This window comes from Melospiza georgiana, chromosome 14, assembly GCF_028018845.1.
Source record: "Melospiza georgiana isolate bMelGeo1 chromosome 14, bMelGeo1.pri, whole genome shotgun sequence".
Lineage (NCBI taxonomy): Eukaryota > Metazoa > Chordata > Aves > Passeriformes > Passerellidae > Melospiza > Melospiza georgiana.
The window spans coordinates 14,255,082-14,278,568 of NC_080443.1; the positions used below are offsets into that span (position 1 = coordinate 14,255,082).

Consider the following 23,487-nt stretch of genomic DNA (forward strand, 5'->3'; position numbering starts at 1 on the left):
GCTGCCCCACCAGACCCCCGAGCCCTGTGGTGGTGGCAGCATGTGCCAGGGATGCCTGTGCCATCCTTATTGGAAACAACCTCCCTGGTACTGGCAGAAAACCACATTTCATCAGTGGGGATGGCAACAGCTGCAGAAGTACAGCATGGAACAGGCTGGGGTGGTTTGGCGGGGGTGTGGTGGTGTCACCCAGCTGAGTTTGAAGTGCTCAAGGGAATGTTGGGAAGCCAGCAAGGTAGAGGAGGAGGAGGGATGCTCCCAACAGCATGGCCGCGGGCTCTCCCACAGGAATCTGCTTGCTTGCAGCCCTGGGCTACTGAACCTGGTGAAAACAATAAGAGGTGACCACAAAGTAGAGCCTCAGGGAACTTGGGCTCTGAAGAGAACCTGGTTAAACCTCACCACACATCACGTCACCGGGGCTTGAAAAATCCTGTTGGAGAAAGGTTGTTTTCCATGAGAGGCCATCCCTCACTGTGATGGCCAAGCTGGAAGTGCTGGGGCATGCAAAGGAGTGAAATCAGGGATATGGTGCTTTGCAGGGACAGACAGAATGTAGAGTCTGTACCCATGTATTTCACAGAGGGTAGATGTGGCCGTTCCCAAATTGCAACGTGAATTTCCACAACCCCTTGAGAGCTGGGTTGGATGCCCATCCATCCATCCATCCATCCATCCATCCATCCATCCATCCATCCATCCATCCATCCATCCATCCATTATCCATCCCTCCCAGATCTCCCCACACATGGCCTCAGGATGCCCATCTTGTGGGACACCTCAGATGGGTTTGTAGATAACTGTGCTGCTCTTTGTCACACCAGTCAGGCCTTTCTGTGGGTTTTCTCACCTCAGGCCCCATGTGGTGGGGCTGAACCAGCAGCACCATTTGCTGTCTCTGGCTGCTCCCCAGCTTTCCCCCAGAAGGCTGGTGTGCAGTCAGGAGGACTGGTGGCTCTTCCCTTGCAGACAGTGCCTGGCCTTGTTCATCTGCCCATTGCCCAACCCCGAGGGTGCCTCCCAGCCGCGCCGTGCTGTTGGGAAACGCAGTGATAGCCCCATTACCTTTTGACCTACTTGAGCTCTTCCGTACCCGTTCTGCTAATTACAGCTCACCTTTCACAGGGGAAGCAGGGCTGGTTCAACCACAGCCACCTCCCACACCTTTCCTGGGGCTGCTCAAGCAGGTCCCTGGGAGGGAGGACACACAAACCACATCTTCCTAGTGCTCCCCTTGCCCTAGGCTGTTCCTCCAGCTCCTGGAGCCTCCCATGACTAACAGGTTTTGAGATAATTGTTCCACTCCCTAATCTGATCTGCAGAAGATTCATGACATTGTTTTCAAAGTGCCATAAGCCATTTCCAGGGTCTCTAAGCCCATGAGGGTTGTGATTCATCCGCATGCTGCTGCCACAGGTACTTAATCTTCTCCAAAACAGCAAGTCCTTCTTCCAGGGCTATTATCTCCTCAGGAAACGCCACCCAGGCAAGCGTCTAACAGGCCACTTTTGCCTGTTCAGTGCTGATGGATATTTGTGCCAGCTCTTGCTTCCTCACAAATGCCATAAGGTACAGTCCTTCCCTGGGAGCAGCTGTCTCAGGAGAGGGGACCATGGGGCTGAAGCCTCCTTCAATGTCACTTGAGGGCTGGGTACCCACCATGGACTGTCAAGCACACAGGAAAGGGGATGCTGCACTAAAGCACAGGGGGCTCCTTGTCTCCCACACAATGTCCTCAAAGTGCCCTTGAATGGACAGGGGTTCATCCTTCATGGTGAGGATGTGAGACACTGGAGCCCATTGGCATCTGGGGCTGGAGACAGTTCAGGGGTTACAAAGGCTGTTGCACCACCTGGAATTTAACTCTCATTTTGCCCCAAAGCATCTTGCAAAGGACAGTGATTAATTACTCCTGGCACTAAATATTTGTGTCCCACTACTGAACTTTGTGCAGTAGTCTTGGTTCTGGTTGAACTTTGCTGCTGTAGTGGGAACTCTGTTATTGTGGCATTCTTCTCTGGGGAGCACAGATCCTCAGCTGTGATTCAGCTAAGCCAGGTTCACCTCCAGGAAAGCCTTTCTTGCACCAAACATCCCTGTGATCCTTTCCCAAACCTAAGGCATGGGATACTGAGTCTAAAAAATCCCAGCCTGGAGGCACTTCTCATGGCACAGCCAACCTCAGCCACAGCCTCCGTGGAGCCACCTTAGCTCTTTGTTCTGGCATCTTCTTCCTCTTCTTCCCCAGCATTTTCCATTCCTTGTTTCCAGCTTCATTGACAAAGGACCTTTTTTTGATCTTTCCTTATATTTTGAAGCTGTAAATCACAGGTGACCATTGGTGTTCATTGTCTGCTGCATTTGGTGCCATGTTGATGGAATCAGCCTGAGACCCAGGCTTTGATCCTCCATCTGTAGGGTGTTTCCACACACCTGAGCAGGATGGTGGGCACAGCTCAAAGCTTTCCCCAGCAGCTGGGCAGGACCTCCTTGCTCCTGGGGTGCTGTGGCTGGAGCAGCTCCTTTGCAGAGTAGCAGGGCTGCTCCCCAGGAGAGCCTTGCTGGCAGCATGGAGCATCCAGCCAAGCACTGCCCCTGGGTCTGGCTCTTTCCAGACCCCCTTGTCTTCAGAACATTCCTGACTTGTTTTTTCAGTTTGCACATGATCCCCAGGTATTTACAAAACACAGCTCAGTTTCCAGACACATTCATGGCTTTGGGTGGTTCCACCTTCTGCCCTGGCCAGGACCTTGTGTCACTGTGCCTGCACAGCCTTTGCCAGCCAGGCTTTCTGCACCACAGTTCCCCAAACCAGAGCTGATTTTGGGCTGCAGGGACCTCACTCCTTCAGTGTGGCTGTGGAACAGTGATTCCATCTCCTCTAATACTTAGTGTTCTCCTGGGTCATGTGTGGTACCATGCCAGGCTTCCTTTGCCAGCACAACATCAGCCTCCCATCTCCCGTTTCTGCCCATCACAGAGCCTGTATCTCAACACTGGAGTGATGGGGACGGGGGAAATGTGTCTCCCCTTGGTCAGAGGACAGATGCCAGGGGAAGCTGACTGGGCCGGGTGACATTCTGCTCCCTCTGCTCCTAGGGAAGGTGGCAGTAGGTCACAGCAGCTGTGACCTGGTTCCAATTCCACGCCTCCATCCTGCTGGGGAAGGTGGTTGCAGAATGGAGCATGTTGTCAGCCTGAAGTTGCTTAAGAGGGCTGAGGCCAGGAAGTGGAGTAGGTGTCCTCCAGCTGAGGCAGGAGGAGGAATTTTGGGGGGGGGTAGAGGATCATAATGCTTCTGGGAGGTGGCCAGGGTGCACCAGTGTTTGCAAGAAGTGTTCGAGATGGTTCTAACCTGGGAAGAGAAAGGTTGTGCCTTCACTGATGGGAATTGTGCTTCCCACACAAGGTGGTGGGGCTTCATGGCAACCACGAGGCCAGGACCTCAGGCAATCCCCCACCCTGAGCTTGGGGGTGCCACTGGGAACATGCCCATGGAGCATGGAGCTGGAGCCGACCTCAGAGTGTGGCAGCAAACAGGATCCTGTGCTGGGACAGTCCCATGGAAAAGCTGGAATGGAGAAGGCAGGGAACATCTATCACAGTGAGGGTGGAAGCTACAGAAGAGCAGAAATGCAACATAAAGGGGAGCCAGGCTCATTCCTGCTGTCCCCTGCTTCTTCCCGCTGCCTGGAACGGGGCCAGGGCAGGATGAGGGCCAGGGACAAGCCGTGGAGACACAGCTGATCCCAGGGGACAGGAGCCTGTCCCCGCCGGCCAGACAAACAGCCCGGACCAAGGACGCGGCTGTCATTGAACAGAAGACATGAAAGGGGCAGGCTGTGTGTCTGGGTGGGGGGAGCAGGGTGCAGCCCCGCCGGCTGCCAGCCAGGGGAGAACAAAATGAAGCCCATTGTTGTTGGCGAGTCGCTGAAGAGCGGCGGGACACGGGGCATCCTCTCGGGACAGGAAGCGTCCCTTAGGGTGGCCTCGCCTGCGTGTGGCCACCGTGCCCCCTCGTGGCAGCAAGGCACAGCTCGTGGTGCCGGGCCGGCTGGGCAGGAGCCACGCAGGCATGGAGGCACGGATGGGGATGGAGGAAGGAATGGAGGGGCTGGGTGCCATGGGGTGCCCTGGCAGGGTCGCTTCATCCCACCTCGAGAAGCCCACTGGGGGTGCAGCACCCCGAGCCCATCGCTGTTGATGCTGCCTAAGGCCACGTGTGTCCCAGGTCCTCACCAAGCCTGTCTGACTGCCCCAAACCCCCCTCAGCTTGCAAAGGCGCCTCCAGCATCCTGCCACCCCCTCTCCTTCTCAGGGGTCACCCCTGCTGGTCATATTTTTGGCATAAATGACTTGTGCTGAGGCCAAGCCAAGCACTTCAGGCGCCGCTCAAGGGCAGCGTGTGTCCAGGGCCAGGCTGGGAATCCTGGAAATAACACCAAGGCTGAAAAGAAAAAAAAGGTGGAAAAACCCAAACACAGTCCCCTGCACCCTGCCTCAGTTTTCCCCAGCAAGCCCTCAGGAGTAACAATCCTGGGGCTCTGACACATGCAATGTCATTTTAGGTACCTGGAGTAGGTGCAGGGGGTCAGGAAGATGCTTTCTCAGCCCCTTCTCCTTCCTCCTCATTGTTACCTGTCATAACCTCTTTGTCCTCTCTTTGCAGCCCCAAGTCAAGCACACAGAGGCCAGGAAAGCCAGACCATATCTTGAGGCACTTCTGGGACACTTGCAGCTCTCAGTCTGGCATGCTGCTGCTTTCAGGGCCACTCAGGAAGATCTCAGACACTGCAAACTGGGGCAGGCTGGCATGTCCAGCCTCGTGGGAGAGGAAAAACCCTGGGCAGATATAGCCCGGAGGAAAAAGCTGCCCTGCCCCATGGAGTTTTTCTTCATTCCTTGAAGGCCACAGGGACCTGCTGTGCGGGATTCAGGGCTGGAGGCAGCGCCGAGGTGGAGCTGTCGTGATGGATGATGTGACACCATTCCCAAATGCCTCTACCACAGGTGAGAGTGCCCAGAGCACTGGCAGAGGGGGATCCTCAGAAATGGTACCCACTGTGAGGAGCATTGCACCCTTTGTGGGGTTTAACCTGTGTCTGGCATGGCATGAGCCACACTGGGACAGGAGGTGGCAGGAACATCTCCCAGGCTCCCACGGGGACAGGCAGATGCTGGCCTTAGTGCATTTACAGGAACAGGCAGCCTGTCTTTGCCAAGCACTGGTATTTCTGAGGCTTGCAGCTGGGGAACACACGGCTGCTGTGCCCTGGACCTGCTCCTAGAGGGGAACAACCACCCTGCCTCTGACCCAGGTCTGGGTCTGGCTAAACCCCCCAGGAGAGGTTTGTAAAGGAGACGTGAAGTGTGAGACAATTTTACTGTGCTGTGGCCTTGTGCTCGAGCCACTGCTCCTGTCCTTGAGCGTGCAGCCTTGAGCCTGGCAGCAGTCCTTGCTCCTTCTGGAAAAGTCCCCCAGCTGTCCCGGTACAGAGGGGATCATGCTGTTCCCAGAGGGACAATGGTGCCTACAAACCACAGGGCTGGCTGAGTGCTTGCCCCAGGCAGCAGGGCTGGGTTTGCAGGAGAAGGGATACTGGCTTGGCCAGGGAGGGAGTATCACATCATTCTGGCCTCTCAGGTACAGGAATAAGGGATGCTGGCAGCATATCAGATCATTTTATTACCACAGCAGCTGTGGGCCAGACCCAGTTCCAGAGGGCATCTGAGTCCAGCCCCTTGACCGCTCTAATACTGTTGAGAAGATGAACCTCGAGCCTCCAAGCACAAGGTGCTGAGTGTCCTCCATCCCGGTCGCCATGGAGCAGCTCTGGGGCATCACTGCCCTTCTGCTCCCTGCGCCTCTGGGAGCTGGAGGCCAGCAGGGAAAAGTGAGGCGAGGCCAAAGGTGCAGAGCGTGCCTTTCCTAGGACCGCAGGGGCTGCCACCACGTCCTGCCCTGGGGTTGCTGGCAGTGGGGAGCAGCCAGAGCCCCCTCAAATCTCCATGCCAGGCACCTGCCCCAGGCCCAGGGCCTGCACCAGCTCTTCGGTGAGGCCGCTCTTCAGCGTCCGCCGCACTGCGGGAAGAGCAGAGTGTGGCACTGCCAGCGCGAGCAGCACTGGCTGCCAGAGTCCCCACACATGGGGGCCTGCTCAGGCAGGGACAGGGTAATGGGGTGCACTGGCATGGACTGGTCTCAGGGTACATCCTGTCTGGTGGGCTCAGCATGGCAGGTCATGGGTGGCCCATGGGGAAGGAGCCAGACAGGGCATGGGAACAAGGACACAAAGGACAGGGGACACAGCACAGAGACATGGAGATGGAACAAGACAGTGACGGGGACAGAGATGAAAAGGAGTATGGGGATTGGGCAGAGCCTGGGAAGAGAGATGGGACAGGGCATGGAAATAGAGACAAAGAGATGGGAAAGAGTAAGGAGACAGGGATACAGAGCTGGGAAAAAGCATCTGAGCAGGGACACGGACATGGGATAGAGACATGGAGATGGGACAGTGTACAGGAACAAAACATGGAACAGAGATGGAACAGGGCATAAGGACACAGGGATGGGACTTACAAGACTTCCTATTGCCTCGGGACCTCCTGCGCTCCTTGTTGGGGCAGGGTCGGGGGTTGGGATTGCGTGTCACCGATTTCACCAGCTGGTCCATGATTTCATCTGAAGCATCATCAGGTGAGCTGGGAACATCCTCCTGGGCTGGAGAGCCATGGGTCGGGGTGCCATGCCCTGTTCCTGCATGGGGACAATGAGGATGCTGGCACCAGCTGCTCCCAGCCAGCTGGGCATGTCTTGAGTTCCTCAGCCATCCTGCTCCTACCCTGGCTGGCTCGGCTGCGGCGGGCAGGGATATCTGTGGGGGAGGTCAGCACAATCTTCATGCACTCGTGACCCGCTTCCATCTGCTCCCTGGGGCTGCTGGACACCACGGCAGGCGGCAGAACGGCCTCGGCAATGCCGGAGAATTTCTCAGTCTGCAGTGGGAGGAGAGGTTGGTGTTGGGGACATGGTGGGCATCACCTCCTGGTGGCACCCAGGCGAGTGTCCCCGTACCTCGGTGATGAGCCGGCCCCGGGTTTTGTTGCGCTCGCGGTGGGCGGCGCGTTTCTTCTGCTGCAGCAGCACGCGCTCCCAGCAGGTGCGGTACTCCAGGGCGAACTCCTGCAGCAGTTTGCAGATGGATGTCACCTTCACATCCCGCACCGCGCTCGCGGGGTAGCCCAGGTACAGCAGGAAGGAGTGAAACCTACGGGAACATCAGTCACGGAGGGCCACCAACAGGACTGCAAGGTTCCTGCTGTGTCCCCAAGCCACCAACCTGTTGAGGACACGTCTGTGCACCACCTTCAGGACGATGATGCGCTGGGTGCTATCCTTGAGGAACTCTGTCAGCTTGGTCTTCAGCACTGGCTTGGTCTCATGCTTGGCAATCACCTTCAGGTTGTGCCAGGAGGCCCTGCACCTCCGTTCTAGCTGCACCAGGCTGTTGGCCAGCTCTTCAAAGTCAATCTGGAAGAGTGAGGTGTCAGTCCTTGGCCATGCTGGTGTAGCTGGGCACATCTCCCCCACAGCCTCCCCCTGCCTGGGTGTCACCTGCCTTGCCTTACCTTGGCGGAGCGGGTGATGGAGGCAATTTCTGAGTAGAGGTCAGTGGTTTCTGGGAACTTCTCTACCACCATCTGGCAGAGATGGTAGAGCAGGGACTGCCGGTGCACTGTGTCCTTCACTTCCGAGACCTTCGCCAGGTAGCCGAGGTCAAAGCCTCTGCTCTGAAACCCAATGGACTCAGCAGGGACTCTCGTCTCTAATCCAGCAGACCTCCAGTCTGCAGATCCACTGGGTCCCCACCAGCACCTCCCAGCTCCCCACAGACCCTTCTAGGTGCCCACAAACCATGGCTGGTCCTCACCCTGCTCCTCACCTGGGAACCATTCAAGAAGTTGCCCATCGCCAGTAGCGTGGCCAAGATGCACTTGAATGTGTGATTTCTGGCCAGCTGCTCCATGCCTACCTTCAGATCAAAGAGCGGCTCTGCGATCTCCTGGGTGAGGGAGAAGCAGGTGAGATCCCTTGGCCACCCTCTCCCTTGGGAGCTTCAGCATTCACCCACGAGGACAACCACCTCCTGATCAATCCAAGCCCTTGCTTGCCTTGGGGGTCTGCAGCCCATCCCCAGCCATGCTGGGGCACCTCCCATGTTTGGATATGACTGGTCCTCACCAGAAACGTGCTTGGCTCAGTGCTTAGCACTGCTGGGGTGTCAGCAGTGGGAGGGCAGAGGGGAGATGGGCTACATGGCTCCCTACCTGCTCCAGGCTCTCATAGTCCAGCTTGAAGGCCCAGAGCTGGAGCCTGGCTGTGAGGTCACTGATGGAAGACAGGGAGAGCAGGAACTGCTCTGCAGAGCCCAAAGGCACATCAGGATTGGCCAACTGGGCCTCCTGGATCTTCTGTTTTTCCTCCTCAGTTGGGACCATGGTTAGGATTTTCTGCAGCAGGGAGAGAGGGATATGTCAGACTCCATATGTAGGATGTGTCACCCCAGGCATTATGGCATGGATGCCTCCTAGCCTGGGGAAATGACCTGCTGAGGACCTCAAAGGAGCTGAGCCTGCTTCTCTTGTGCTCACCTCAATCCCTTCCTTACTGACTGCAAACTCATCAAAGTTGAGCACGGCTGTCTTGATTATATGGACGGGTGGCAACACAGTGAGACCAATGTTGATGGCGTTGCTCCTCTTGGGATCCAACACCACCACCACCTTCTTCCCATCAATGGCTTTCTGCAAAGAGGGCAGGATGGGTGGGGACAGCCAGGCAAAGGGCTCACCTTCATGAACTTATGAACACAGGGAACCAAACACAGACCAGGCAGTGAGCCAAACCAAATCTGTGCACTGCCCATAATCATTCCCACTGAGCCTCCAGGCTTCTGGTGCCCATCCTTGAGATAGGGTAGGGGTAACAGGATCCCCACAGGAACTCACAGCCTTCCTCCCACCCCTCAGTGCCCCTCGGCCAATGGGTGCCCACTGGTACCTTTGAGGTTGGCGCTTCCTTTGACCGTGACTCAAAGAGATGCTCCAGTTTCGCAGTATTGACCTCAACATTCTGCAGGGATGCCCAAAGTGTCCCCTGGCCAAACCTGCCACTTCCCACAGTCCCATCCAGCTGCTTCAGCTCCTTCCAGAAGAGCTTCACTGTCCTCTTCTTCTTGGCCTCGGAGGGGCCATCTGTTGTTGCGGGACCTGGCAGCCCCGGTGGGGGTGGGCAGCCAGGGATGGCAGGGGGTGGAGGTGGTGGAGGTGGTGGGCAACCAGGGAGGGCAGGAGGTGGAGGTGGTGGGCAACCAGGGAGGGCAGGAGGTGGAGGGGGAGCCATGAATGTTCCAGCACTCATTGCTTCAATGCCAGGATGGAGGAAAGATCCGTTGGTCATTGGCCCCGTGTCCAGGATGTCAAAGTCTTCTTCATCCCCCAAGTCAGTGAAGTCCATGTCCTTGATCTTCAGCTGCACAGGGACGGTCTCCAGGCGCTCCCATGTCAGCTCTGTGTCCTTTTTGATGGGCATCATTCCAGTGTTCTCCAGCTTCTGTGTGTGGGTCTCATCATCTATGCTGGACATGGCACGTACCAGCTTGGCATGGGCGCTGGCTACTGGCCCGTCTGGAGCCCTGCCACAGGGCCAGGCACTCTCCTGCTCCTGGCTGCTGCTTCCCTTGGTGTCCATCTCCACCTCACCCTGGATCTGGGGGGATAAAGGCATTTCATGGAGCACCTTCTCCCTCCCCGACTCCGAGGAGCCCTTGGCATAGAGCATGTCCAGCATAAACTTGGTGTCAGAGGAGATGGTGCTGCAGGAGTCAGTGATGTCAGATCGAGGCAAATGAGACCCTGCAGGGAGAGAGGAAGAAGCTGGAATAATCTGCTTGGAGGGGGCAGGTAGTGCTGGCTCAATGCAGAGTTGGAGTCCTGCTCTGCAGTGAGGTGTGCTCAGATGCCAGCATTTTGAGCAAGGAGGTACAACCATCTCCTCCAGGGCTCTGTGTGTCACAGATGCAGGGATGGGATGGGGACTGAGGGGCCACTAATCCCCACCCAGGGACCCAGATGAGCTGGGAACACACACCCTGGCAGCACCTACTTATGCTGGGTGGCTCCACCCTGGGGTCAGAGGTGCCGTGGTCTTTTTCCCATGCAAGAGCAGTAGGATGCTCCAGTGTAGTATCACTGAGGACATCGAGCCGTCCCTTGGCCATGGAAGAGATCTTCTCCTTCTGGGCTGCAGCCAGGTTCTCCAAAAAGCGAGCTCTGCAAGATGGGGTGGATGTTGGCCAAAAGCAAAGCAGGGATGAGGACAATAGGGACAACCAGCAAACCACGCCATGCCACACTGCACAGCCAGTCCCACAGCACAGAAACCCCCTGTGCTGGCCACACCACATTAGGGACACCAAGGATTCACCCTCCTCTGAGCCCTGCAGAGAGGGGTGATGGCCCCACGGCTGTGCCAACAGGGTGCTGCTGTCACCAGCTGGTCCCAACAGACCTGGTGCTCACTGCAACCCTCATCCAAAAGCTGCAAAACCCAGGAGGGCACCAAGGCAGAGACTTGAGGGCATGATCCTGCTCCTCATGCCCTGTGTGGCCAGAGCCCAGATACCTCCAGCCGGGTACCACTCCAAGGAAGCGCATGCCTGGAGACACACGCATGCCTCTACTTACTCAAACTTCTTCAAAATAGGCTTGTCCTCATGCAAGGAGGGGGCCTCCTCCCGCCTGAGGGAAAACAGGGGTTAGCCCCCACTGCTTCAGTGCCCTGGGGCTCGTGCATCCTGCACACACCCACCTGGCAGCCCTCCAGCATGGAACCCTTGCCCCATGGCCCCAGGGTTCACAGGGAGCCAGGAGAGCCCTGGCAAGTCCCCTCTGGCCCAGGCACCACGTGGCCTCGGGTGCTGGAGAGATGGGACATTGTCCATCACCTGGAGCAGCCTGTGCCACCCCCAGCAAGGACACCTCACCCCAAAGCAGGGATCAGAGCGTGCCACATCCTGTGGGGTGATGAGGGAGGGGCTTGGGGTCTCACAGGTAGGACTTGAAGGGGAGAGGCAAGGGATGGGGGCAGCAAGGTGAGTGCAAGTGACTGCTCCCCCAGAGCATCATAGGATAGGGCAAGGGAGAATTAATAGGACATTAAGCTGAAAGAGAGTAGATTTAAATTGGATATTAGGAGGAAATTCTTCCCTGTAAGGGTGGTGAGACACTGGCATAGGTTGCCCAGAGAAGCTGTGGATGCCCCATCCCTGTAAGATCAGGCTTTGAGCAATCTAGTGGAAGCATTGGAACTAGATGATTTTTAAGGTCCCTTTCAACCCAAACTACTCCAGGATGTTATGATTCTGTGATCATGCTGGGAGGGAGCATGCACGTGCAGAGCCAGGCACTTACCAGACAGGGGCAGTTTGGTGCAGCCTGCAAAAGGAAAGACAGAAAGAGTGGGCAGAGGAGAGGGCAAGCTTGGGCAGAGAGGAGAATGGGGAGCTGGAGCAGAGCTGTGCATGCCCAAAGGATGCCTTGGAGCCCCTGGCTGGACCCTTTGATACCTGCTGCCCCTTCATACATCTCTCCAGCTCCAGTGCCCTCCCAGACTGTTTCTCCCCAGGGAAAGGCAGAGTGTGCCCTGGGATGGACACACCTCACGCTCCTGGGAGCCCACCCTGCTGCCCTGGGCACCTCCATGCCCCCAGCCCCCCCTGGCTCCTTACTTGTAGACACTGCGCTCTCCTGGGCCCGGGGGCTGCTCCTTCTCAGCCGGGGGGGAGGCCAGGGCCAGCCGCACGCTGGATGTGCTGTTGTAGATGCTGGTGGGACAGGGTCTGGAAGGAGTTGACAGGGACTGAGAGCAGGTCCCACAGGACTGCTCTCCACCCTGGCACCAGCAATGGATCCAAGTGCTGCTTATGTGGCATCTCGGTGTCTTCACCATCCCAGGAGCATCCCCACCACAGACCACCTCCAGCTGCACTTACTCTGCTGGGCTGCTTGGTGCAGGGATAGGCAGGTTGTCCTCAGCTGGGGGCTCCTTTGGAGTGTCAGGAGACCCCAGCAGTGGCTGGGCATCGGCACTGGGATCCTGGGAGCCACCCTGGGATCGCCACCCACGCCGGCCCTCATCTGTCCTCCTCCGCTCTTTGCGTCCCCCTGAGGGCGGCTCTTCCACATCATCCTCCAGCTTGAGAGCACTCTGTGGAGGGACCAGGGGCATGGCACCGGGCACAGCAGCATCCCTGCCACCCCATGCACTCAGCCTCCCTGCTGGAGGCAGGTGGCACGTGGCCAGATCCTTCTGGAGCCCCCCTCACCTCGTAGATTGTGAACTGCTGCTTCAAGTCGAGGTCGGTGCCCTTGCTGCCCAGGTACTGCTGCACCACCTGCTCCATGCCCTGCTGCTCCAGGCAGTCGGTCACATCATAGAAGGTGTCCTGGTCTGGGAGGGCTGCCAGCGTCTGGGCAGAATCAGAGGGATGCTGCTGGCACTGGGGTGACCCACACTGAGCCCCAGCAGGGTGGCACCACGGGGACACCCCCACAGACCTTGTTGATCAGTGTCATGGTGAACACCAGCAGCTCCGTGTCAGCCCCGTTGCGCTGGTCCAGGATGGCCATTAAGTTGGACCACGGACAGGCACCTGGGAAAAGAGGCATGAACAGGTGACATGCAGGCTGGGAGGGGACACTGTCCCCCACAGGGACCTCGCAGGAGGCTGGAGCTGTGCTCACCTCTGGCCTGGTCCACGGCATTGACGGCACGGATGAGCAGCAAGGCGTTGGGCTCTGTGTACTCCACAAACACCAGGAGCAGCTTCAGGGCCATCTTCACCACCAGGCGAAACTGGGACAAGGGATGGCAGCTGGGACAGCAGCAGTGACAGGGGCCTGCCAGCGTGCTGCTGGGGCACCGTGGGGTGGCTGTGCCCATGCCCCAGGACTGGGAGCTTTGCTGTGGGGCCAGGGACTTGCAGCTGTGAGCTGATGGCTGAGAGGCACTGGGAACGGACCTGGAGCAGGAGTGTCTTACTCAAGCTCTGTGCTTGGGAATGTGGTCACATCAGGACAGGGAGGTCTGCAGATCCTGGGTGACTTCCAGAAGGCTGGGAGCAGGACCCAACACAAGCAAAGGTACCAGGGTACCAAGCCCAGAGGCAGAGAGTGAGGCACATCCTCTGAGGGATGGTTCAAGGGGACAGCCACAAGCAGGGAAGGGGATGCAGTGGAGGGCACAGGCAGCCCCCCAAGAGCAACAGGCACTCACTGGGCTTCCTGAGAGCGTGTACAGCCACTGGACAGTCTCGTTGTGGTTGATGACACCCAGCATCCCATCCACGAAGAGCATGATCTGGCTCAAGGCTGCAAGGCAGAGAGTGGGCAGGCTGATGGTGCAGCAGGCAGGGGTTGGGAATTTCCATCCCTGCACAGCATCACTGCAGCAAGAGCAATGTCTGGCTGCTGGGAAGGCAGAGCAGCCCTGGCAGACTTTGTGGCTCACCCGCCCTGAGTGCCAGCCTTCCTCCCTGTGGACAAGCACGGAATCCTGGAATGCTTTGGGTTGGAAGGGACCTTAAAGACCCATTCCAACTCCCTTGCCGCAGGCAGGGACACCTTCCATTAGACCAGGTTGCATAAAAGACCCATCCAACCTGGCCTTGAGCACTTCCAGGGATGGGGCACCCACAGCTTCTTTAGGGAACCTGCTCCAGAGGTGCCCAAATACCAACCCCGGAGGATGTAATTCTGGTAGTTCTGGTCAGCCTCTGTCCCCACTTTGATCAGGCACGTCAACCCCTCCAGGTTCACAAACTCTGGCACCAGGTCCTTGTCCTCCTGTGGGGAGAAGGCCAAGTGTTACTGCAGTGTGGCAGCCAGCCCTGGGGGAGCCCCTGTCCCCCACCACACCAGCATCCCCTCACCTGGAAGAGCTGCTTCAGGGAGAAGAGGGACCTCCGCAGCTCGGGCCCCCGTGAGTTGTACAGCTTCTCTGGGAGGAAAGGAGAGATGTGGTGTGAGTGGCTCACTGCTCAACTGGGGCTTCCTGGGAAAGCCCCTCATCCTGACTAATCCTGATCCTGATCTCTGTGCCATCACCCCAGCACTGCCCTGGCTGTGGGACACAGTGGCTGGGAGCAGCTGCTCTACCACAACTACATATTTCAGCCCTCCCACTTTCCTATTTCCTTTTTTTTTTCCCTCTTTTACTGACCAGCAATGACACAAATATCCCCTCTGGTTTCCTTTGCAGAACCTAAACAGGAACACAGGCAAGAGGTTGAGCTACTTTTAGCCAGCCCTCCCTGGGCACAGCCATACCATGGTTCCAGAGTTCCCAGCAGCCCCAGGGCTTGGGAAAAAAAACACAGGATGGGGCTAGGAAAGGCAGTAGTGTGACACAGGTTGCTCAGGGACAGGACTGTCACTGGGGTGGAGACTATGTGCTTATGGGGGTGTGCCTGCAGGCAGGAGCCAGCGTGGAGCAGCCAGGGCATTGGGAAGCTGGAAGGCACCAAGGCCATTGGGAGCCAGCACTTCCCACATGCAAAAACTGAGTTAGCCACACATCCCAACTTATGTGGGTCAGGCTTACAGCTGCAACAAGCCAAAAACAAGATGTCCAAGTAGTCCTCCTGATATGCCCTGTAAAACACAGTGTCCTGGCAGCCTCCTCCACTTGCTTATCAGCTTGTCAGAGCTGGGAGGGAAGGCAGAGCTGCTGGGAGGAAAAGCAGAAGAGCTCAGAGCTCAGACAGAGCCTGGGAACTGCTGGCAAAGAGCACGACCATGACCCTGACCCTGGGCTTCCTGCCCCTTCCTGCATGGTTCAGCTGCAGCCCTGCACAGTCAGCTGATGCCCATCTGGCATCACTCTGCTCAGTGCTTGTTTTCCTCCTGCCAAAGACAAAAAAAAAAAGGCTTGAGACTCCTGAATATTTTGCAGGACCTCAGAGCAGGCTGCCTGAACCATGGCAGCACTTTCTGCTGCGCAAGAGCCCTTTGTTTATGTCTTCACAGCTATATTTAGAGCTTGCCTGAGTGACCCAGAATAACTGCAGTGGGTGGTGGGCTCCCAGCCCAACAGGCCAAAGTCCTGATCTGTGAGGATGGAGGGGATTAACCCAGCGGGTACCCCCAGTGACCACATCCCCTGATCTCTGGGAGGGGTTATGGGGTGGAAGCAGCCCTCTCCATCACAAAAACCCTGGCCAGAACTCACTGCAGAGGCCAAACCTCCCCCATGCAGGGCAGTGGAGCTGCTGGAGCAGGCTGGAGGAGGGAGCAGCCCCAACTCACCGATGATGGCGTGGACTCGGACGGAGAGCTGCGTGCGCAGGATCAGCGTCGGCCGGCGCCCCTTCCTGAGGTGAGGGAAAATGTGCTGTGAGTGCTGCAGAGGGACCACCCCAGCCCTGGCTCCTTGCCCGTGGTGTACACACACCTGTGGGTCCCTGTGGTGACAGGTACCCCTGTGGCTCAGGTACCCCATGTTCCCTACCTGACCTCCTCATAGAAACCCTCCAGATCATCCTTCTGTTCCAGCAGGGATAAGTCAAGGTCCAGGTAGTGTCCAGAGGGTGAGATCTGCAGCGTGCAGTCCTCCAGCTGGGGATGCAGACAGCGAGGCTGAGTGCCCATGCCCACCCCAGCCCTACAGGCTCCCAGAGCATTCCCAGGTCACCCTCCCACTCACACCAAACTCAGTTGGCAGACACATCCTGAAGCAGGGTGGCATGTCCCACCTGTCCCCGGCCACTGGCTCTGCAGGGAGATGTCCCAGCACCTTCTGCCTCAGCCTGGTGCTGATTGTGGAGAAACATGGAGCCCCAGGCAGGAAAAGGCTGAGTGAGGGCGGTCCTGCCAGCACTGAGCTCCTTGGCAATCCCTGGGTGGGAACCATGGCAAGAGGCTGATTGGCTCCCTGGGGCTCCCCTTAGTCAGCAGGGGCTCAGCTGGGGCAGGATCCATCTCCTCCCAGGGCTGGCAAACTGCCCCTGCCTGCAGGGACTGGGTCTGAGGGAACTGTTGGGCACCCAGCCCAGGCAGGGACCCCCCAAAGCAGTGCCAATCCCTGGGATGTGCCCTGGCTGACACACCCTCTGACTCAGCCCAGAGCCACGTGGCGTCTTCCATCAGAATTTGGATAAGCACAGCCCTGAGACAAGGGCAAGGGGCACCTTCCCAGAAAATCCATGCACAGCACCCATGGTGCACAGCACCCACAAAGTCCCTGAGGTACCCTGGAGCCAGCAGCACCCCACAGCACCCAGCCAGGTCTTCTGGGACATGGCAATTCACCCTCAGGGCATGAGCAGAAGCAGAGGGAGGGCAGTGCCAGCACCCTGCACATCTGGATCTGTTCCTAAAGCACTTGCAACTCCCCTGCCCCACCCTCTCCCTGCTCAACCCATCTCCAAGGAACACATCTGCAGGGCAGGAACTGAGGACTGGGGATAAAACCCCATTATTAAAGCTGCTCTTGTGCAAACAAGAGCAAGCAGCAATAGGGGACAGAAGTGGGGATCCATCAGCCATCTAAAACCCCACCTCAATTTCAACCCCAAATTGCAAAAGCTCCAAGCACAGTGTTGTGGCTGAGGAGCTCAGATGGGAACAATCACAGCTTCTCTGCCTTTCCCATCAATGCCTTTCCCCACTGTGGCCCTGGAGATCCCACTGCAATTCTGGGTATGGATCCTGTGTCTCACTGGGATTCCTTTCCATGACATTCCCATCTCCCTGCATTGATTGTGCCCAATCCCAGCATTGGGCACAAGCTCACACATATGAATTCACGGTGGGTGTGACTTTAATACCATAGGGTAAAGTCAAATGACACATGAATTGAAGTCATTAACTGGGCAATTTGGCAGGGCACTGTTGTTGGGTTGGACATTGCTGGCCATGCCAGCCAGCCATGGCAATGTGCAGCAAACACAGGCTTGGCAAACACAGCACCTGGCACTGGGCAGGCACTCCTGGCTGCCAGCTCTGCCTTGACAGCGTGAGTCCCTCACACTGACCCTACACAGGGTTTGCTCACTGGGGAATGCTTCAATTCCTCCCCTGAGACAGGCTGTCCTGCATCCCTGCATCGACCTGGACATCCCTGCATCCACCCAGCCAATTCCTGCATACTCCTGGGCATCCTCCCTATCTCTGTATGCTCCTGGCCACCCCTGCATCCCCACTGGCACCTCTGCCAGCCTCCTGGCCATCCCTCAGGCATCCCTGCATCCACCCAGGCACTCTAAGTCAGCAAAGAGCAAATCACCCCAGTACAAAGCCCTTGCCTTCTCTGGGCTGCCACGGCCCCAGCAAGCCAGAGTTAACATCCCCAGCTCCTCTGGGGCTGCTGACATGTCCCAGCTGTGGGGGGAGGCCAAGCCCCTGGGACTTGACCCCGTGTATTTCCCGTGTGAGCTTGGCAACATTTCCCACTAGGGATGCTCCAAGCCCTGGGCCTCCCTGGGGATGGGGAGAGGCCGTCCCAGGCTCCTGCAGCCCTGCCAAAAATCCTGGGCAGCACTTCCACACCAGGGAGCAGCAGCTGCCCCAGGGCCAGGGGTTATTCAGACAGGGGGTTTATACGGTGTAGGATCAAGCTGAGGTCTCAGTGTCATGGTGCTGGGGACAGCAAGTTGGGGTCACAGGTTACTGACAGCTCCCAGTGCAGGGTGGCTCTGATTCATCTGTCTCCTGCCTGGTAAACCATTACAAAATGAGCCAGACTTTGAGGGAAATGGGGATTGATGGCAAAGCAGAGCTGGGAGAGGAGAGTGTCCCACGCTCACACATCCAGCCCGTGGCTCCTGGGAGTCCCAGCCACCCTGCAGCAGCATGGATGGCCTTCACCCATTCACAGGGAGGCTCTGGGGTCTTGCTGAGGACACGATGCTCGTGCCAGCCCTGATGTGGAACAAGGACCCACAACCTGGAAAAAGATTCTGTCTGTGTTGAATGCCCCATCCCTGGAAGTGTTCGAGGCCAGGCTGGACGGGACTTGGAACAAGAGGTCTGATGGAAGGTGTTCCTGCCCATGGCAGTGGAGTGGAACAAGATGATCTCTTTAAGATCCCTTCAAATCCAAATCATTCTAGGATTCAGTGGGGGTGTGTGATGGAAACCTCCTCACCTTCAATATGGAGGCAGCATCCATGCACAAACTCACACTCCCCACCACAGCATAACATTTTCCTGCTCACCCCTATCACAGCATCCCCGCACGCTCCAAGGCCAGGCAACAAATATCCTCTTTATCTGTCAGCAAAGGAAACACTTTTACCACTTTTACCCCCTTTCTAACACTTTCTTTTTGCAGTAACCACAATTTCTCAGCATCGCCACAGCTCTTCTAGAAAGGCTGTGGGGAAACTACAGGAAAAATATATTATTTAAATATAGTAGCAGTTAAACACAAGGCACTGACAGTTCAGAAAGCACTGGCATCACCAGCTGCTGCTCTTCCTCCCAAAACACACAGGGGCTGATGGTTTATAGAGTTACACCAGCCACAGAACTCACCCCAACCCTAACCTCAAGCCCAAGCCCAAGCCCAGCCAGGCACATTCACCAGAGTTTAGCTGCAGGGTTAGGAGGGGTGTCCTTTGCCAGGGCACTCAGGTGCTTGGCAACTCCTGCATGATGGATGGCAGCAAGTGGATGAGAACACTGCCACTGCCTTGTCATGGGGGCAGGAGGGATCTCTGGAGGTCACCCAGAGCTGGCCCAGAAGTGCCAGCTTGCTTCCCTCTGGAAGCTCCTCCAGCTGGGCTCATTGCTCATTAACAGATCTCCTGCTGTTTACCAACAGACCTGTGGCAGTGGGAGGAGCCCAGTGCCAGGCACCAGTTGGTGTCCTGGAAAAGCCATGGCATGAGTGCCTGGCTGCAGTTCCCTTCCTGGGATCCATGCAGGGATGGGGAGTGCTGGGGGCTGCTGAGCACCAACACTCAGTGCTGCTGCTGACCCCTCCTCACTGCTTTCCTACCATCCAGGGGTGAAGTGGGGCACAAACCCTCACCAAAGCCCTCCTCCAGCCTGTTAGGAAACAGAGGGCAGCAAGGCTGTGGGATGGGGATTGCTCACTTCACACACAGAGATTGCCCCACCGGCACCTCTATTGAGTACAAGAGCTCTCAGCAAGTTTATGGCACCGAGGCCAGTGAACTGTTTGCTCTTCCCAGATTTCCGGGGGAGGAAGGAGAATGCAAAGCTCTAGCCTGATGGGTTTTGCAATTGTTTGGAAAAATCCCCAGATTCAGAGGTGAGATAGTGCTCTAGGGAGCCGCAGGGGCATTTGGGGACTTAAAGGACAGCCAAAAAAACCTGCCCTGTCAAAACCTGCCTGCAGAGGTTCAGAGAATGGCCACTCCCTGCCCAAGCATCACCCAAGGGTACTAAAAAAAATGCTGGAAAGCGGAGAAGATAGTATCAGCCTGGAGGCAAACAATGCAGCAGCAGCAAACAAAGCAGGAAGGTATTTCCAAGCACAAACACTTCCCGGAGAGCATGAAAAAGTCATCAGTGACAGGTCCTGTTCAGGGAGAGGAAGCACCAAGGGTGTCATGGGGCAGGACAGGCTATTCAAGGCAGTGATGCTTGCACCAGAAACCTCTTGCTCATCATCTCTAAGCTGTTCCCAGCACAGGGAGCTGCTTAGCCGGGCTCAGCTGCTCTCCCATGGCAGCTCATCCCCTGGGTGCCTGCGGCTCAATCTTCCTCCAACTACGAGGGTGCCATAGCCCAGCTCCCTCCTGGCTGCTGCACTCTCTTCCAGTGCTCTGCAGGTCCAGGCATGCTGCCCAGCAGGACAAACCTGGCACCAGGCATTCCCAGTTGAACTTTTCTACAGCCAGTTCCTTGGGAAAAATCCGAGTGTTCATTTACTAATTTTAGGGCGGTGACTAAGGGAGCTGAGTGCTACCTGGCACAAAAGGCACCAGGGGAGGCTTTGGCTGGTCATGCCAGGGGAACAACATCTGCATGGCTCCAAGGGTGCCAGTTCTGAATTTCAACTGAGCTGGGTGCCTTGGGAGACTGACCTCACTCCACAGGCTGTAAATCCCGGTGCAGGAGGCTCCCAATGAGCACATTTGCTCGTGCAAACCCCAGCCAGCATCCCAGCTTGTCAGGTGGGACATTCTGCAGCCCTTGCTGCCTCAGAGAGCGCTGTGTGGTAAAGGCAGCATGGTTTATAACCTATATAATCCAGAAATCTGGTTTATAAGCCCAGAGCAGGATCCAGGTGGTTCACCTGCGATTTCACCAAGGGTTGTGGGATGATACAGGGAAACTACAGGACAAAAAATATCCAGAGCTTGGATTAGCTAGAGAACAGAGCCTGAAATCGCAGGATCAACACCCTTCTGCTGGGCACAGGACCTCGCAGCGCTGCCGCCCTCGGGAACGCAGTGTCCAGTGTCCCCTCCCCCTGCCCCTGCCACCATGGCAGCGCTCCGGGCTGGCGATCCCGTTACAGCCAGCTCCTGCCCAGGGAGCACGGCACACGCATGAAATTTGAGTTTGCTCCATTCGTCATGTCTCCAAGCTGTTTGTTCCCAAACAAACTCCCTTTAGTCACCGCCTAAAAATCCCATGACGGCGACATGAGACGCTGCTTCTTTGCTCCAAGAAAAATGAAAAAAGGAATAAACGGGAGGGTTCTTTGTGGTGCAGGCAAAGGTCTCAAAGTGATCCCCTCTCCCCTGGAAGGCCAGCAAGCTCAGTGTCGGGCACAGCGAGCTGAATTTCCCTCTCCTGCTGCTCCATCTCTCCGCTCTAGCTCTGAGCAGAGCTCTCCCCAGCCAACCGGGGTTCCTGCCTCCCTTCCCTGCACTCCTGAGGTGCTGAAAGACCGAGATGCTCAGTTATTGCCAGGCTCTGCTGGATCTCGCGTTCCTGAGGAAGAAAACAAGCCTGTCCCCATCCTGAGAAGGATGCTCCGAGAGCATCACGTCCACAGGAGACAGGCAGGGAGGGTGCCCTGTCTCCCGTGTCTCCTCCACTTCCCAGCCCGAGCCAGACTCGAGGACACACAAACAAGACACGGTGCCTCGCTTTACATTCGGCCTCCTGCCTTCCTCCCAGCTGAAGGAAATTGCTCAGCGTGCATTTCCGTGCTGCTCTCCGCTGACAAAGCTGCCGCCGGAGCGGTGAGATGAGGGGCTGGCGGCTCTCCGCCCCCACCATCACCGCCCCGCGCTCCAGGTGCCGCAGCGAGAAGCAGCACGGGAAGGGTCCCAGGCGGAGCCCGTGCGCTCCGCTCCCGGTTCCCGGCGTGGAAGGGCGAGGCCGGCGGAGAACACGCTGCCTGCCTCAGCCCCGACCACATGGAGATGGACGCCTGCCCTCATCCTGCTTCCCCCTGCCAGGGTTCCTGCATGCTCTGAGCAGCACATCCTCTTCCTCCCGCCGACTCATTGGGGCCGGCCGAGGCTGGCATCTCCCGCCGGAGCTCATAAACCCGCCGTGACTCACACCGGCAGCGCTGCCGGGGACACCCCGTCCCATCCCTCGCCCCCCGGTCCCCCCTAGCCAGCCATCCCCACCCCGAGCCCCGCACGGTGCCTTCCCCGCCGTCCCCGTCCCCGCTCACCGGCAGCGGGGCCCCGACCAGGCGGTGCAGCGCGGGCAGCTGCGCCCCCAGGGCCAGCGCCTCCTCCACGGCGTAAACCGGGGCTCGTCGGGGCTCCGGGAAGCTGCCGAAGGCGAAGGGATCCCCGTCCTCCAGGTACTGCACCCGGCATGGCACCGTCGCCTCCGCCGCCTCCACCAGCGCCATGGCCCCGCCGCCGCCGCGGCCCCGCGCGCACCCGGGGCGGACACGGGCTCGGCCCGGCCCCTCCGCCCTCCCCGTCCCGGGAGCGGCCGCTCCGCGCTCGGCTCTCGGCGCTCGGCGCGCCCTCCCGCGGGCCATCCGGGGAGGATGCTCCGGGCACCGGGATGCTCCGGGCTCTGGGGGGCTCCACCGGAACGCTCTGGCACCAGGGTGCTCCAGGATGGATGGTTCGAGCTCTGGGGGGCTCCACCGGAACGCTCTGGCACCAGAGGTTACCAGGATGGATGCTCCAGGCTCTGGGGGGCTCCGTCAGGGCCCCGGTATCCAAGATCTCCAGAGCCCAGGTTGCTCTGGCGTTAGGGGTGCTCCAGGCCCTGTGGGGCACAACTGGGATGCTCCAGGGTACTCCAGGCCCCATGAGGCTCCAGGCTGCTCCAGGGGACCAGGTGGGTCGGGTCACCCCAGGTGAACTGGAGCACGGATGGGCAGCTGGGCTCCATCTCCCCATCCTGGGGCAGGGGGGAAGCAGCACAGGATGAGCTTCCTGGATCCAGGAGTGTTGTGGTGCCACTCTGGAAGTGGGGCACACTGAGCTCAAACTGCCAAGCAAAGCTTGTGTAAAACCCATTTTACTTTCTTTTTGACAGATTACCTGGACAATGACAATGATCAGATGTGATGGAGGGGTGGGCAGGGAGCTTTCCCCTTGCTCCTGCCTCCAGCCTGCATTCCCCAGGTTCCCCAGCTGTTGGCTTCTCCTGGCAAACATTTGCAGCACATTTGTACCCAGGCAGAGAGATGAGAGAAGGTGATGCCACCGAGGCTCTCAGGGGAGTGTCCTGTGGCCCATTCCTACCTGGCCAGAGGGCTCAGGCTGGCACTCAGCACCTGAGAATGCCCATGCCAGAAGTCTCACTATGGCTAAGGTGCCCTGTCCTGTCCTGCAGGGACACAGCTCAGAGCTGGCTCTCCATGGAGCACTCTGCCAGTGTCCCTTCTTGCCCCCTGCCCAGCATCCCACCTCTCTGGGCTGCTTGGGCACAGCTCACTGCCCACCCAGGACATGGAGTGTGAATCTCCTGGACTGGGAGCCTCAGGAATGGGGGGTGGGAGATGGGGCCCCTCCCAGGCGTGGTGGATGGCCTAATCAGCAAGCAGGAGATTTTAGGAATATCTGACAGGGGCTGAGGAGGGAAAGGGGAGACAGAAATTTTGGGGGCCCCCCATGGGTGTTCCCAGGCTGGTGCTCAGGCAGCACCTGGGGCAGGGGTGGATGGTTTCAGCTGGGAAGGGGCCGGCTGGGAGGAGGGAGGGGAATTTGGTGGGTGCGTGAGGACTAAGCCGGGGTGGGGAGACTCGGACAAAGCAGAGGCACGGGGGGAGGGCACGGGGGACCAGGGCCATGCAGGTGGCACCGGGACAGTTGCAGAGAGGACTGAGAGGGGGACAGGGGACTCGCATGGCCCAGGGGGCTCCGGGAGCGAGCGGATGAGTTGGGATGGAGGGGAGGGGGATGCAAGGGGTGAGCAGGGGGTGCTGGGCTCCGGGGCCGTGCCGGGTGCCGAGGTGCGGGGCGGGCCGGTGCCGGGCGGGGCGGGGCCCGTGGCGTGGGGCCCGGGGGCCGTCCCGGCGCA

General features: G+C 58.1%; 1 protein-coding gene across 2 annotated transcripts; it reads right to left on the bottom strand.

The window, feature by feature from the left end:
* Positions 1 to 5,682: 5,682 nt before the first annotated feature.
* Positions 5,683 to 21,856, bottom strand: FHOD1 (formin homology 2 domain containing 1). 2 transcript variants are annotated; one of them, XM_058034004.1, is made up of 22 exons: positions 21,671 to 21,856; positions 15,572 to 15,678; positions 15,370 to 15,434; positions 13,995 to 14,062; positions 13,803 to 13,908; positions 13,340 to 13,434; positions 12,808 to 12,919; positions 12,622 to 12,716; positions 12,390 to 12,533; positions 12,057 to 12,271; positions 11,793 to 11,903; positions 10,169 to 10,335; positions 9,065 to 9,918; positions 8,656 to 8,808; positions 8,332 to 8,514; positions 7,947 to 8,066; positions 7,633 to 7,794; positions 7,344 to 7,534; positions 7,079 to 7,271; positions 6,846 to 6,999; positions 6,584 to 6,760; positions 5,683 to 6,082 (listed from the first exon to the last, which is right to left on the bottom strand). In XM_058034004.1, exons 1-22 carry the CDS (start codon positions 21,854 to 21,856, stop codon positions 6,000 to 6,002), a joined length of 3,741 nt encoding a protein of 1,246 aa, XP_057889987.1. In that variant the 3' UTR covers positions 5,683 to 5,999. The 2 variants fall into 2 exon arrangements, with proteins under 2 accessions (XP_057889987.1, XP_057889988.1); XM_058034005.1 differs by lacking the exon at positions 21,671 to 21,856 and adding an exon at positions 15,816 to 15,879.
* Between the last annotated feature and the right edge of the window lie 1,631 nt (positions 21,857 to 23,487).

Excerpts from the sequence above, each read along its gene's own strand:
- FHOD1 (XM_058034004.1), bottom strand. The coding sequence starts at position 21,856 with ATGGCGCTGGTGGAGGCGGCGGAGGCGACGGTGCCATGCCGGGTGCAG. Across the intron at positions 7,000-7,078 it reads GGGGCCGGCTCATCACCGAG|ACTGAGAAATTCTCCGGCAT; the intron begins GTACGGGGACAC and ends CTCCCACTGCAG. Across the intron at positions 6,083-6,583 it reads CCGAGGCAATAGGAAGTCTT|TGCGGCGGACGCTGAAGAGC; the intron begins GTAAGTCCCATC and ends CTCTTCCCGCAG.